This window comes from Perca flavescens, chromosome 3 (genome assembly GCF_004354835.1).
Source record: "Perca flavescens isolate YP-PL-M2 chromosome 3, PFLA_1.0, whole genome shotgun sequence".
Taxonomy (NCBI): domain Eukaryota; kingdom Metazoa; phylum Chordata; class Actinopteri; order Perciformes; family Percidae; genus Perca; species Perca flavescens.
In genome coordinates this window covers 17,114,288-17,129,765 of record NC_041333.1, presented here as the reverse complement: position 1 = coordinate 17,129,765, position 15,478 = coordinate 17,114,288, and the positions used below count along the sequence as shown (strand labels likewise).

Below are 15,478 nucleotides of genomic sequence, written 5' to 3'. Positions count from 1 at the left end.
TTACATTAATTAATTTCTATGGTGATGATGTGAAATACCTCTGAAGATTCTGGCTATAGCAACCCCTGCTTGCACAGTGCTCAAGGAGTTATGCTTACATAGTTAAATTGCACCTATTGGTGAAAGCTGTGACCAACCAAATGAAAAGCATCTTTTATCTCCTCCCAAATGCCCTTATTGTATTTTCTATAGGTACTCTTTCTGCAGGTACACCTTATTAGTGTTATAGTTATAGTCACAGATAATGTTGGACGCAGCATGACACATGACATTGTTTTTAGGTTTTTAATCACTATTACTGAATTGTTGAAGTTGTCCAAGACTCTTTTCCCAGTTTTACAATTGCTACCAGTGAAATCCACCAAGGCCAACTGCTGCATTCAACCTCTATTGGAAGTGTGTTAAGCTCAACTGCATAGCTGTGGGCCTGCACACATAGTGAGAAAAGAAGAATCACAGTGTTATAAGTACATTATGTTCTTTCACTGATAACCTAAACATGAATGAAGGTATGTGATGTGAGAAATAATAGAAATAGACAGCTTTTCCCATTTTATATTATTTCATTGTAATGATTGAGGATCCAAGTCAGAAATTCAGAGCATGAATTGAAGTCACAGTCAATAATGATCGATCATTCTTCCTGACAGGCAGAACAAAAAAACAGTTTCTTTTAACTGTTATATAGGCTATATATTCATTAAATTGTTAAATGTTAGATAATGATTAAAGATGAACCATTTTTGCATTACTTTTCCATTATCATATTATGGTATTTTGATGCAATATGATGTCATTTTGATTGATAAAAAGAAACCGCATTGCAGAGGGTTTGTGTAGGTTTGCTTGCGATAATAAATGAGCTTGAATTTTCTCTAATCCAAAATTGAAAAACATTTTCACTTAACAGTCGATCACAGCGGCTCAATATAACTGTCAAGCCACGAACGCATGCATTATATTAAACCAGTATTAAGCTATCAATCTCAAACTGGGATACAAAGAGTATTGACTTGTTGTCACTGAGGGTAAATAAAGGGATCAGAGCAGCTTTTCTATTTGGGGATGGTGTTTATTTTCAGTGAATGATAATAGACTGCTCCTGGTTAAGTGTGAAATTTGACTGCAACCGCTGTGTCACCTATGAGAGGAGGTGTGAATTGTATTGCTCCTCATCGTCTAGTCTGGCCTGTACCAGCTGATACGACTGCCCGCCTCTGCTCTACGGTTAGTATGATTGACTGCTCCACTGTCTGTTGACTAATGTATTTGTCGGCAGTTATTTTGGTGAAGACGTGATCAGTTTAATTGGCAATGGTTCCTCCTTGGTCACGGTAGGATCAAGTCACCTCCTGGGCGCAGACAGCCACAGCAGGCCCGTGGTGGAGCTGCCGAGTGGAGCAGCCAGATTGCCCGGCGACGGTAGGCCAGCCACACCAGCAGCAGCATCACTGTGACAAGAGAGGAGCCAACCGCCAGGCTGACAATGACCAGAACCAGGTCCAGCTCTGATGGGTCTGAAAATCAAACAGAGAAGGCATCAGACTTGAGGCTACAGCCACAATTTGTTTATGCACTATCCTCATGAAGAAAAGAAGAAATGTTTCGACTTGGCACCAGGACAGAGAAGATGCGCTTGTAGAGTAGCTTTCTATGATAAACCCTCGGATTGCTATATATATGTACACACAAAGAGCAATGTATATGTCTCATCTCCCCCAATCCTATAGATAAATGGCATGGTCATAGCTCATTTCCTGTCTTGCAGCATCTCACGTGCACGCTTTGTTATCTCAGAATAAATATTTTTCTTTTAAGGCACAGTTAATAATTACCTATCTCCCCTGGGAAGGTAGAATTGTTCACTTCTTTCAACATGGGACCAAATGATATTCGATTCCTGAGATTGGTAACAACAGCCTCTGGACCCCCTAAGGAAAATGCACTCCTCTGCTGAAGGCACTGCTATAAAAAGACAAGGGAAATATGTAGCATGTGAGTATGAAAAATGACATGTAATTAACTTTTTTGGAAGAAGGATGGTGTTCCTGTTTATCATCAAAAATAACTGGAAAAATGCACAGAAATAGTAACTAAAATAATACAGGTGCACATCTGATAAGTAAAAAAAAATCTGTTTTCCTTTGTGGTAGTTTTTATTTTAATGAAAGGGCAGGAACAGAAATATATTTTTCAAATAGAGCTCTAGAAATAGGCTTTTAACTTTTAATCTAAGCGGCCCGCTCTGAGTTGGAGCAGTTCAAACGAGGTAGTTGAGATATAACTCATATATAAAAGAAATTTTTCAGGAAAAATATGTAGCCTGAAGTCAAGTGCCAAGAAAGAAACACCTTTTTGAAGCGTGAGGGAGGAAAAAAGATCAATGGAAGCACACAGACAGTTGCGGATTATGTGGAAGAACGTTTAAACTGACCATTGCCCACTGTCAATACTGAAACATGAGGATACACTAGAAACCTCATCAGAGAGCTGTAGAAGTGCTCTACAAAGGCAGACATCAAAATGAGTCTCCAGAGGTTATCCTCTGTTTCACCTCTGCTCTATAACGTGTATTTGTCAGATGATTCAGTTTATAAATCCGAGACCTTGTTCCCACAGCAGCAGAAGACAGTAGTTGGTATCAGCGTCCTTTGCTGCAAGTGAATTCTTTAACTTTACAAAGACCTTATCTGACCCTTTAGAGTGCAAAATGACATGACAGATGGTTTAGGCTGGGCTTCTTTGGCTGTCAGCCTCAGTCAGTACATCTCACTCTTGTCACATTAAGAAAGTGGTTTCTGGCAGGCTATTTTAATAACCCTACTCTCTCCCTTTTCACTTCTAATTTAGGATAATTATGTATCCTCTTACTTGAAAAGAATCCTTCCTCTCTTCCTAGTTTTTCTATCATATTCGGCCATGTATTCATTTATCTCTCTCCAGTTCATCACTCACTCCCTCCCTCCCCCCCCCCTCCGCCCTCCCATTTCCATCAACCTGTTCGCTCCTCATCTGTTTTCACAGTGTCACACCCCGTGTCACTAAATTTAAATCACTCTCAGCTGCTCGTTCTCTCCCCCTTTCTCATTCATTACACCACGCATCCACTGCAGTCTTACCCTTTCACAGTCAGATTGGTTCTTCAGGCAGACACTGAGATCACAGTGTAGGTACACTACGGAGTAATTAATCCTTTGGAAGAGACTGATGGTGAAGCTGGCACTGGTTGACAGGGAACTGGGCAGCAGTGTGATCCCCGCTGGCTCTGCTGCTAACCTGAGGCCCCAACACAAACACAGTAAAACCTTAGCAGAGTCATTTTTGCATGGAAAGCAAAAATGGGAAAACTGCAAATATCCTGCATGAAACAGAAAGTGAAAAAAGTGAAACAGCTGTCACAAGCCATTACATCTGTAATCAATCAATAACCCCAAAAGCAGGAAAAAAAGCCAGCTTGCCATCAATATTTTATATTAAGTTGAAACCTTAAGCAAAATGAAACCATTGGTAAAGGTCAGCTTTCACTTAATGTTGCTGTCAGATTAGTATCGTTACTCATGCTGCATAGTGTGAATAGGTTATGTATTTAAATTAAGCGTTATTGTCTAGAATGTATTCACCAGTATGCTGATGGCAAGTTTACTTTTATGATTTCAGGGTGACTTCATTCTACCTCAAAGACATATTAAAAAGATTTGTCCTAGGTGTTCACACTTTTTAAGAGTTCTGTTCAGATACACTGTAAAAGTCAAACAGACAGCCTATTCACAGTTTGACACATTTTAGATGCATTTATACCGCTGCCTTTCTAAGTGTGCAGGAGCAGACTGAATTTCTATCTATCTGAGTGATGCTGGCTCATAGAGATAACACCATCAACCTTCAGCGGTCCTCTGTTACTATAGAGAATATTCAGCTCTTAGAAATGAACCTGGATTGATGAATTATAATAACACTGTTTCTCTAGTAAACAGATTTGTAAGCAATGGCAGTCTGGCCAGGTTGTGTTGAGGCTGTTATAGAGGTTGAAAAGTTGCATTATTCATGCATGCACTCCATTTATATGTTTATAAAAACCAAGAGTCAGGTTTTTACCATTTATTTTGAAAACCTCAGTCCAATTTCCACTATATGAAGCAGCATTTGAAAGTAAAAAAGCCAACAAGGAAAGACTGCATGCTTTTCTTTTCATGAAATACAGTCCAGATGGCTGCACATAAATCAGTAAATGTACTGTAAATGTCCCACTGTGTACATCCTGTATTTGCTGCTTCTGCTCGTCTATATTTAGTTTTTAACATTACAGATTTTTTTGAGCTGCTTCTTTTTGCCTGAAATAAGCCTTTGCACCTTGAAATGAAAACACAGCCAACACTACCCCTCTTAATGTAAAACAACAAAACCTCTTCCCAGTCACTTTACTTTCCTGTGTACCTGGAGAAAAGGCAGCAGGTAGAGTTGCTGAGGTCAGGCTGGATGGTTGGGGACAGGCAACATGAGGTGACCTCGAGGTTTACCCGACTGTTGTTTGTCTTCAGGTTGATAACCACTCGGAGGTTCCCCAGGGCGGGCACAGAATCCCCAGGCTCTACACCTCCACCCAGGTTCAGACTCATCTCTGCTGTGTAGTTCCCACTGCCACACAGGTCATCTGAAACTTCCGTTACACTGGAAATATATATATATATTATAAACAGTATGTACTGTTTGTCCATACAGGTCCATATCGTCACCTTCCTAAAATAATGGCCTACTTCATTTTTTGACAAAAATGATTTTCTTGCCTAAGTCATCTCGTCATTGTGCTGGCCACCTCTGGTAAAATTGCCTACATCCTCAGTTGAACAGGTCGTGTGATTCTACACCTTTAATATAATGGCCTATGTCAAGAGTGTGACCTAGGCCGTTTTATTTTATTAAGTCAGAAGACAATCTGATTTAGGCAATTTAAAAATCTACCACTCTATCACTGAAGTTATTTCCATGATTCAGGGCTCGTCACCAATTGGTAAGTGATGAGGTTTCTGTGCATGTAAACACACTGATTGTTGACAGAGTTGAAGGTTTAAAATTGCCTAAGTCACAAAGGCATTTATTCCTCTTATGTTGCATAATTGACAGATATTGTTATTAGTATGTCAATAGTCAAAAATATATAAAAAAATGCAAAAATATATAAAAATGCCCAACTGATGGGTCGAAACGTTGCATTTTTATATTAAATATGGGAGTTTAAAGCAGTGATGCGGACATTACATTATTTTCGTTTTAAGTACTTTCATTTGTCCTGCACCTGCCTGAAGGTGGGATGTGCACACAGTTACTTTTTTAAAAATAGTCATCTATTGTCATAACATTTTTGAGTAAAATGATTAGTAAATATACAGTATATTCAGTATTTGGTTCAGCTTTTTGTGCTTTCTGAAAAACCTGAAAAAATGATTTAGGCCATTATTTTAGGAAGGTGACGATATGTTATATTACTGCTGACCATGGAAAAAGTTAATGTTTTAGCAGGTTTGTAAAGTTTAAAGATTCATTCACTCATTACCCTCCAGGCAGCAATTTGTTTCCATCTGTTTTGCTGTACAATGAAAATCAACTCTGGAGAACTGAAACTTGCTGAGATATGTAATCCATCACAGTGGATGATTTCACTGCTTGAAGCCTTTGTCAAAGTTGAGCAGGTACTCTTTTCAGAACTCTCCTCAAACAAGGTGCATTTAAGGATGCTCTGATTTCTGACAATTCAGATCAGATTCAATCTGCCAAACAGCATCTTATTCAATGTAAACAAGAATCCACAGTCTTAATCCACACAGTGGTGCTTTGAGCTAACAGTTATGTTTACCATGTATCATATTCACCAGTTTTGTTTAGTGTGTTAACATGCTAACAATTGCTAATTAGCACTCTACAAAGTCATGACTTTTGCAAGTATTTAGTCAAAATCCAAAGACTAAAAAGCTGGTTAAAAAGAAAGCTGCATGAAAAGTTAAGGGATTGCCAAGTTTATGGACTGACCGACTCGCCTACACTGCCGTTCCAAATGACTACCAATTCACAAATCTTTTCACGATATCAATGTTATATTGTTTTTCTTCCAGTTTTGATCCCCGATCGAACGTTATTGCTTGTAAGCAGCAGACTCCTCAATATTGGATTTAGGAGTGGCCTCAATGCATCGTCAGGAAGCATTTTCAGAACTGCACCTGCTCATAACATGCGTTACCATGTGACTATAACAATTAAGGGAACATAGAAAGCAGTTCGCTGTGATGGATGATCTACTTAATTGCATAACTTGTGCAAAATCACCAGTATGGTTCTTTAATTTGTTAAAGCATAATTAATAGATAATGCTGGAATAATACAATGAGATTACCCAGAGAGATAAAGATGAGGTGAGGTCTTTCTCCTGTGTTTGAGCCTTGGCAGCTCTGACTCAGACTCTGGCTCCAGCAGCAACAGCCTGCGCCCAGACTTTTCTTCTCCTGGCTCTTCTTGAGCCACAGCACGCGCTGACCTTGTGGCATTTTGTGCCTTAAATATCTCAGCTCTGGCTGCTCCTCTATTTAATTGTGTTTTTATATTATTTTCAGTGAGCAGTGTCCACTCCGCAGTCTTTCCAGTGCTATGTGCAGTAGTTGCTTCAACTTCAGATAAAGTGACCTCTGTTGCAACAGCCTCCTGAGCTTTAGAGGTCTGTCTGTGAGAGTGTATTTGAATTGTTTTCTCTACAAGTTCCCCACTCCTCTCCAAATGATCAGTTTCAACAAGTACTCTCCATGTTTCAACTGTCATACTCTTGGCCTTTTCTGACGTAGTCTCATCAACAGTGGCGTGGTCATGGTCAGACTTACTGGTGGCTGGTGAAAGCACTGCATTGTCGATGTTGGTGGCCTGTGGTGTAGCCTTTCCAGGTACAGGACGGTCAGTGCTACGGTTGACATTTTCTGGTTTTGTGTCAGGACTGTGCACTGCATTTAAATGATCTCCTGCTGTGTTTCCGGCCTGTGTTTTATACATTGTCTCTAGAGCGATATGATCAATCTCGCCTGTTCCAATTGTTTCTGTTGTCATGCTTGTCTCTGTAGGCAAGATCCCCTTAGGTGGTACAGAATCAATGACAGCCCCAAGTATCGTTTCAGGTAAGGCTTGCTTCTTATGTTGGTCTGCTCTGTCCAACCTATGTACTGTAGGAGTCATCTCATATTGAGGATGTTTAGATTCAAAAGCACTCCTTGTTGTCAGTGTTGTGATATCTTTAAATGATGAATTTTCAACTCTTGTCACCGTAGTAGACGTCGTGTCATGTACCCCTTTAGCTCTGTGGCCAGCTTTTAACAAACCTTGAACACTCTTCCCCGGATCATTAGTAGGGCGTGTTATTGCGAGCATACCAGGCGGGACATGCTGGTTTTGTTCAATCACCTGTACAGAAATTTCACGCACAGACTGCTCTACACTCTGGCTTTCTGTTGTGTTTCTTCTTCTCACAGCAGGGGGGGGTTTGCCAGTAGTGGCAGTTGTGGGAGGCTCTCTCAGTGACAAATGCTCATTATGACTATTGGACTGTACCATACGTTCAGCTTGTGCAGCCTGAGATGACTTTGTAATAACAAATTGCACACTCTCACTAGTAGTCAGCGCTGATTCATGAGCTTCTGTGGAGACAATGAGACCGCTTGCGCTAGCAGTTGGTGCCAGAGACAAAAAATCTTTGGTTTTAGCAGCGCTTATCTGAAATTCAGAAGTGACGTTAATAATCCGGTCACCAATTTGCTGTGTGGATATATTGTGGACTTTAAGGTGACTTCCTAAATGAATTTGTGCGACAGGGGGAGTGTTGTCACCCGCAGTGGCCTGTGGTGTGAAAGGATCATGTGGCTTTTCAGTTGCATGAAGATCCCTATCAGAAACAGCAATACTCGTCACATCATTAGCCTGTATTTTGGGCAGACTATCTGACTCAACAAATGCGGTGGTGCCAGTTCGATCATTTGTGTCGAGCACAAGTGAAGCAAAATCATTCGTATCAGGCACAAAATCCTCATCTATTGCCTGCTCAGTCTTGTGAGTGCTTTGAATTGCAGACATGATGGGCTGAGCGCTTGTTTCATTATAATCTAACTGGGAAAGAGGATTATTCTCAAGGGTAGTTTTCACTGTATTATTTGTGTCATCACTGCCATCTGCATTGAACAGGTCATTGCGCTTGTCATCATTAGTGTTTTTTACTGCTTGTTTCCCAGTCTGTAATACAGACAAATAGTGGAGGTCCTCAGTGGAACTAGCATGGTGTTTACTCCTGTCAATGGTTTGTGCTATAAAAGGGGACCTGTTCTTTTCATCTTTGCTCTCTGCCATCTGCTTTGTAACTCCCACGGTCAACATCTTTAGCACACTGTCATTCTCCTCAGTTTCATTTTCCTCCGCAACAGTCCCTAACAAGGACTCCGAATGGCCACTTCCGCTATTTGCACATTCACTGTCAGAGTTGGCCCTCAATATTTCTTTTGTTAGCCCCATCACGCTGTGGGTGCCAGGTAAGCTGTCATCTCCGAACAGCATGAGATTTGGCAGCGGTGACATGTTGCTGAGAGGAAATTGATCGTTCTTTGCTTTAGGGCTCATCGATGCCATTAGGGTCTGCACAGATCTCTGCTTGTTATCATCAACAGGAGCATGCAAAGCATCTGAATGGGCTGTCTTCTCTAACAGTTTAAATGAGCATGGCTGGCCTGAAGACATGTTAAAGATGGAGGAGGCGGGCTGACTTGTCTGAGGGGCAGATCGCCTTTGGTGAGGCTGGCCTATGGGGGTGTGGGCCACAGATGACAGAGCCGCGGCTATGGCTGGCCTGGTAGATGAGTAATTATACATCTGCTGGATCGGAGCAGGATTCACTGAAGTATATGTATTTGCTTCTTTTATCATGTTCGAAGTTAAAGGGTCCTTGACACCGGAATCAAATATACGCGCTGGTATAACGTGTGCCACTTGCTCTCTCTCATTAGTAGTCTGTAAAAGCGAATTTTCGTTCGAAACCAAAGTACTGAATTTATGATCTGAGATGCTGTGAATAATTGATACACTGAGGGTAGAGCTATTTGCTGTTAAGTGGGGCTGAGCTCTCAGGAACTCTGTTGTGATTGCCAGTCGTGGGCTGGTGGGTGGTTCGAGCATATTACTGCTACTTTTTAGTACAGGATAAGCTGATTTAGTTGCACTGCTGTGCGGGGAAATTGTTGGCTTCAGCGTATCGCTAAATTTTAAAGTGCTAAATCCAAATGCTTGAGAGAGTTGTGGGACAATTTTTGGTACGGCAGTGACAGAAAACCTAGACTCAAAAACTTTGTTCTGAGTACTTTCTTTAGTACGTGAAGACGTAGCTCCATGCTTTGTAAGCATAGCCCTGTGTTTAATCTCTGTGTGTGGATCTTTGGGAAAAGATGTCATTCTTGATAGTTTCGGGCTCTGGGATCCCAGAGTTGAGTGTAGTGGTCTGTGATTGCTTGTCACTTTGTAGGAAAATGGCTTACTTTTCATTTCCACAATTTTTGCAATATTTTCCCCTGGATGAATGCCTTTGTGCTCAGGGGCTCGCAGCTGTTTAATCAAACTGTGGCAGGAAGACAGGTTTGTAACAGTGTTCCCTTTGTCTCTGTTATGTTCTTTGGAATTAGTAGTAGGTCCAAGGGGAACATTTGTCATGTCCTCTCTCCCAATTTCTCTGTTGTGTTTAATGTCTTCCTCGCTTGCTTCTACCTCTCTTCTAGCCTCTGCTCCTATCGTTGTCAAAGACTCTCTCTGCTTTTCAGCTACATCTTTGGTGAAAGTCTTTGTCACAGCTTTTTTTTCAGCACCTGCGTCTCTTACTCCCCCTTGTCTTGGCTCTTTGTCTTTTCTCAAAGTTACATCCTCGTCTCTCATGATCCCTCCACCTTCCTCTCTACTTGTCTTGGCCTCATGCTCTTCCATTTTATCCTCCTCTCGCTCTGTATTTTCATTTATCTCTACTCCAGTATTAATTATCTTTTCTTGTTTCCCGATGTCCATCTTATCTGATCTCAATAATTCTTCTCTTTTGTTTACCAACTTTTCATCGTCCCTGCTCTCTTTTTCTTTCTGCAACTTTAGTATGTCTTTTGTCTCTTTAATTCCTTCACCCTGCTTGCCCTCTATCGTGATAATCTCTTTGTCCTCATCTTCTGCAACTACAGTCAACACCTGCTCATTTTTATCTCCCGGCTTTAGATTGTGGACTATTAGTGCATCTGTGATTAAATCCTTGTTATATTTTACAAAAGATAGCTGTGTCGGTGCCTCATGGTTATCATTGCTCACATCAAACGTCCTCTCCTGAGTGATTTTTGATTGACTCCCTAAAAGTGCGCTCATTGTCAGTCTCTCAGAGAGGGACCGGCTTGATAGTGTTGTTAGAGTCGACATGGACACGGCATCATCAAGGTCCCGTCTTGATTCGGAAAAAAACAACTTCACAGGCACAACAACTTTTCTTGTTGACGAGGTTGGAGTTTGTGGCTCATGCGCTGGTTCTGAGGGATCAACAAAATACTCTTTAACAGTGCTTAAATGTCTGTTAAATGTCTGAGAATCATGTTTGTCTGTCAGGTGTCTCTCTACAGATGTAAACTTGATGGTAGAATTCTTTGGTAACAAAGTCGATATGGGCTCTTTGGCCTTAGAGCTTCGTTTAGCTGTTGTTTGGCTCCTAGCCACAGAGATCAAAGAATCAGCTCTACCTGTCGGAGAGTGAGACTCAGGATTTTTGACTGCAGAAGTGCTTGGCCTACTAAGGCTGAATGGTGCTATTGCACTAGAAGCTTCAATCGATCTCATTCTTTGAGTTGGATGGGATTCAGTGCTTTGATCGCTACCTTCTAGAAGAACACTTTTCTGACTGCTGGTGGGAGTTTCTGCGACATCAGTCGAATTGCTGACTGACCCACCGCTGAAGTCCAAAGGTTGGTTTTGGACAAATACATTTTTGAAGTCTGTTGAGAGACTGTGGGAAGCATTTTTGTTATGCTTACTGAAATAAATCAATTTTGACTGCGGGTCCCCGATGCTCCCCTTTTTTCCAAGCATCTCTTGTTTCCTCACAGTGTAGAGTGACTGTGATGAGCGATAAAGCGCTGGGGTTGTTGAAATCTGTCTCTCTGTGACTAACGTTTCACTTGAAGAGGTGTGCCCCGATTGTTCCTTAGTGTCTTTTTGTGTTGCTGATGACATCTCAGCAAGAGGCCGTGTGTCAAATGCAACCGTTCCTGTATCTAAAAGAAAAAATCTGATTTGGGAGTCGTTCAAAATGCTTTGACTATGATTCACCGTTTTATTGTAGGATGAAGAAGGAAGTGCCGGGTTGTAATCCAGCTGTTCCCTCACTGCAAAACGGGAATGCTTGGTAACGTTTTGCTGACTGATGTCTCTGTTCAGAATGTCTTCTTGTTCTCCCACTTGAGGGTGTAAACTGGGTAATGAGGATGTAAATGGACTGAAATCTAAAGCGAGCCCTTCTACACTAAGAGAGTCCGATGAGCCATCAGGTGACAGTGCAGGCAGAGCCACAGATTTCTCAGTGGACACCTCTCTTCGATCTTTGTGGCAGGTCAAACACAAGTTTGTCGAGGCGTTTCCTCTCACTGAATCTTCTGCTGTATCGCTGCGGAAGGTGGATTGCACGGTATCAAATGGATACTCATTCCTTTCCAGGTTTGAAATCCCCTTAGTGTCCTTGACTTGGGATTGTTTGTCATTATCGTCATTACGCAGCACAGCCAGGTTATCAATTACACGAGAATGAGCTGCAGATAGGATTGGAACTCCCGGCCCTCTGTCAGCAGATGTGAGAGTAACAGAGTCAGTGTTTCTCTGATTCCTGTTATCAAGCCGAGTGTGAAGCCAAAGAGAGGCTTTCAATGCATCTGTGGACAAATAGGCCGCTGGCTCGGAGGTGCCATTCAGCATTGATTCAAATGCAGCTCGTGAGGAAGAGAAAACGACCTTGTCATAATTAGAAATCAACGGATTTTCTGATTTAGTGTGAATCCTCATGTCTGATGGAGAGTTTCGCCCATTTCTAGAAACAAAACCGCTCGTTGACGCAATTATAGCCGATGCTTTTGGGATTTGTGTTCTCTCAGAAAATGCCGTTGGTCTGGCGTCAAACACGACGGCCTCTGGAAACTTGGCAGTCGCTGCCACTGCAGTGTGCTGATGTGTATTCTCTGTAGGTATTGCTTCCTTGCCATGACCAATTGTGTTTTCCTTTTTCAAAAGCAGATCTTTTGTGACAGTTGTGCCTTTTGTTTGTTCTGTGTGGTAACCTTGGAAATCTTCTTTTTCTGCCCAGACTACAAAGAGAAAAAAAACAACACACGTCACTCACATTTCTTCCCCGAGCCAAGCTGTCCTTCCTAAAAGTATAATGTAGCATAAAACTAAATTGAAAGTCATTAGTAGTCTTGTAGATCCATACCATAGATTACCATTTACTCAAATTAGTCCCAGTAATTTAACAGGGTTGCTCATGCTATTTGCTGGGTAGAGAATCAACTAGGAGTTGCGTAATATATTCATGGTATATGTATCGTCGTCTATTTATGTTGATGTGTGTAAGTACCTGGCAGAGGGCGGTGTAAAAAAATTCCAAATAAACAGTATATCAGGAGATCCATTGATATTCTACACATATAATGTTAAACATGCCTTTATTGTTCTTCACAGAGAAATTAAATTCATTATCTGCATTTCTATAGGCTATGGGTCTCCGATTGCCGTGTTACAATTGCAGAGGAGCTACATCTGGAAGCTATCTGGCTCTTGTTGTCAGGAGTTGGGTGGGCTCAACCAGGCCTGGTCAGCTACTTCAGTTTGTTTCCTTATTCTTTGCTGGGTTATACATTGTGTTGATCGTTTTGTTGTTTGTTTAAAATGAAAAACATTTCTTTAGCAGACTACTGTCGTGGTCTCCATTTCTTTTTCACTGTCTAACAGCCGGGCTGTAATGGCAGTCAGGTTGCTTCACAAACTACTAGCTCAAGAAGAGATCGGATGCATCTCTAACACTGTTTTGATGATTGGAAGGAGCAGTCTTGCCGCCACTTAATTTTGTGCTCCCTCAGTGATTGTGGACACTTGGAAAGAGTGTAAGCATCAATTAGGATGCTTAATAATTAGGCAGTATTTTTAGATGCATCATTACAGCTACAGTTTAAAGTACAGTCCGCTGGTAGGCAGTAGCTGTGGCGCTAAGATGAAAAATATTATCAACATAAGCAATTTCACATGCGGTAGAGTAATCTAGTGCTGCACAAATTTAAAAAAGGAACCGAAGTAGCGCTTGCATAAACATAAAATAAAAAAATAAAATAGCAGGGATTTTGCTAATGATTCCTGCAATGTGTTTGACAGATAGCAAAACAGATGGTTTACATTTAAACCTCCACAGGGTACATTTAATAATTTGAACCCTGTTGTGGCAGATGCAAAAATCAAGGGTAAAAAAGAAATGATGTTCACACCCTTCAGTGTGTTCTTTGAGTTGAGATGTTTTACTGTTTATTGTAGCACTAATATTAGCCAGTTTTCTAATTAACTAAATTTGTGTAGGCTATTTCACATCTGATAGTGTCAGTTATCAATTTAGATCATGACAACACCTGTATTCTACAAGATGCTATATTAAAACATAGAAGAAATTATCAAAGACTGTGGGAGGAAAAGAAACTAATTATGTTAACCCAGCTGTATGTGGTGAGAAGTTTCTCTCTACTTTATTGATAAGACAAAGTAGTAATCAGCCACAGTGGGAGGCAGACCTACAGATTTACATATGAAATATTTAATTCTATGAAGTTGTTTATTTTTGTTCTTGTGGCATTCCACACAATTAGTTGAAATTATTTATAAATGTCTTTGCATGCCTTACATCAAAGTGAAAAGGACAAATATTTAGCTGCTGTTTGTGACTTTAAGTGTAAACTGCAGGTAAAATCCTTTATATTTATGAGAAAGAAAATAAGGGAGAATCCAGAAAAATTTCCTCATGTGTCACTGTTTATAGATACGCCAATACAACATTTATCTTCAGGGCTGTACATCTCATAACTGAGAACTGTAAAAATACCTTAAATTAAGAAATTAAAGGTGTATCTATTCATTCAATATTTACCAGCAGGTGCACAAATGAGTTGGAACATATACTAGGTAATTACTGTAGCTACAAAAATAAACACAAAAAATAAGCACATACCTGTAAGCAGGAAAAATCCTAGTGTGGAACAGTAAAACCTCCTCATTTCTGTTCAGTCTTGTTTACTATCATTCAAACCCCAGTGAATACGTGTTCTTATTACTGTTTAATCCAACTGAGCAGAAGGTATCGGTTGTTTGCAGACACGCACAGATGGTGTCATCCCTTACAGGGGGCTTTTGTCCTCTGCAGTTCATTTATACGTGGATTAAATTTCTCTGTAGCCGTTCCTTTTACAGTCACTGCAGGTACTGCGTAGTCAGGTACAAAAGATGTTACAGTGTAACAAATTACATATCAATTTAACGTACTCATTTATTGTTTAACTATGATATTAATAAACTATTTTGAAAGTGGCATAGATTAGTGCTAACATTACTGACATTATTTCTAAAGAATTAGGGTATACCTTCTCATCTGCTCTTTAACTCAGTGATTCGAGAAGTCATTGGGAACTGAAACTTTGTATGACAAACCGGAGATTCATTTCTACTTAAAGTGACTTGCAATAAAATACCATATTCTGTATTGTCATGGTCATCCCTAGAACTACTGTAGATCTACTGTACATCACTATCATGGCTAAAAACTCAACATGGCCTAAGGTCTAAAAACAGTTTTCAACATTGTTGATGCCAGCCTTTTCCACAAAAGCTTTCCAATCACAGGTTGGTGTGAAATTGCACATAGCCTATACCCACAAACACACTCTCAGTCACCTAAAATCACAACCTCAGACCTTTTCATAATATAGTGTAGCTAAGGTGAAAGCAAATGTCATTCCAGTTCCAATGGGTGTGCAAACATTATGCTAGCAGAGTTATAGCTCTGACCTTCTAATAGTGGCTGGGCTCAACAGTCAATAGTGAGAGCAGCACTGTAGTGCAGTGGTTAGTGCTGTTGTCGCGCAGCAAAGAAAATTCCACATTAAAATCCTGGACACAGCCCTCTCTGTGAGTTTAAAATAATCCTCATATTTCAAAGACATGCAAATTTGGCAGACCCCCAACTTAGTCTAAACATTCGCAATAAAATGCTAATTAGTTTATTTCGAGATGATTTGTCCTTCCAGTACTGTCATCACGAGAATCCTACACAGTAGTTTTTTATCAGTAATATATACAGAACTCAACTGCACTTTTCTGGAAATGAAACCCCCAAAAAATATACAAACCGACCACACATCTAAAGAACCAA

At 40.5% G+C, this 15,478-nt stretch overlaps 1 protein-coding gene across 1 annotated transcript; it reads right to left on the bottom strand.

Annotated features, from left to right (window-relative positions):
• Positions 1-320: 320 nt before the first annotated feature.
• LOC114552874 (uncharacterized) lies at positions 321-8,940 on the bottom strand. The gene is made up of 6 exons (XM_028573970.1): positions 6,386-8,940; positions 4,435-4,668; positions 3,120-3,276; positions 1,836-1,965; positions 1,350-1,517; positions 321-427 (listed from the first exon to the last, which is right to left on the bottom strand). Exons 1-6 carry the CDS (start codon positions 8,938-8,940, stop codon positions 408-410), a joined length of 3,264 nt encoding a protein of 1,087 aa, XP_028429771.1. The 3' UTR covers positions 321-407.
• Positions 8,941-15,478: the final 6,538 nt, after the last annotated feature.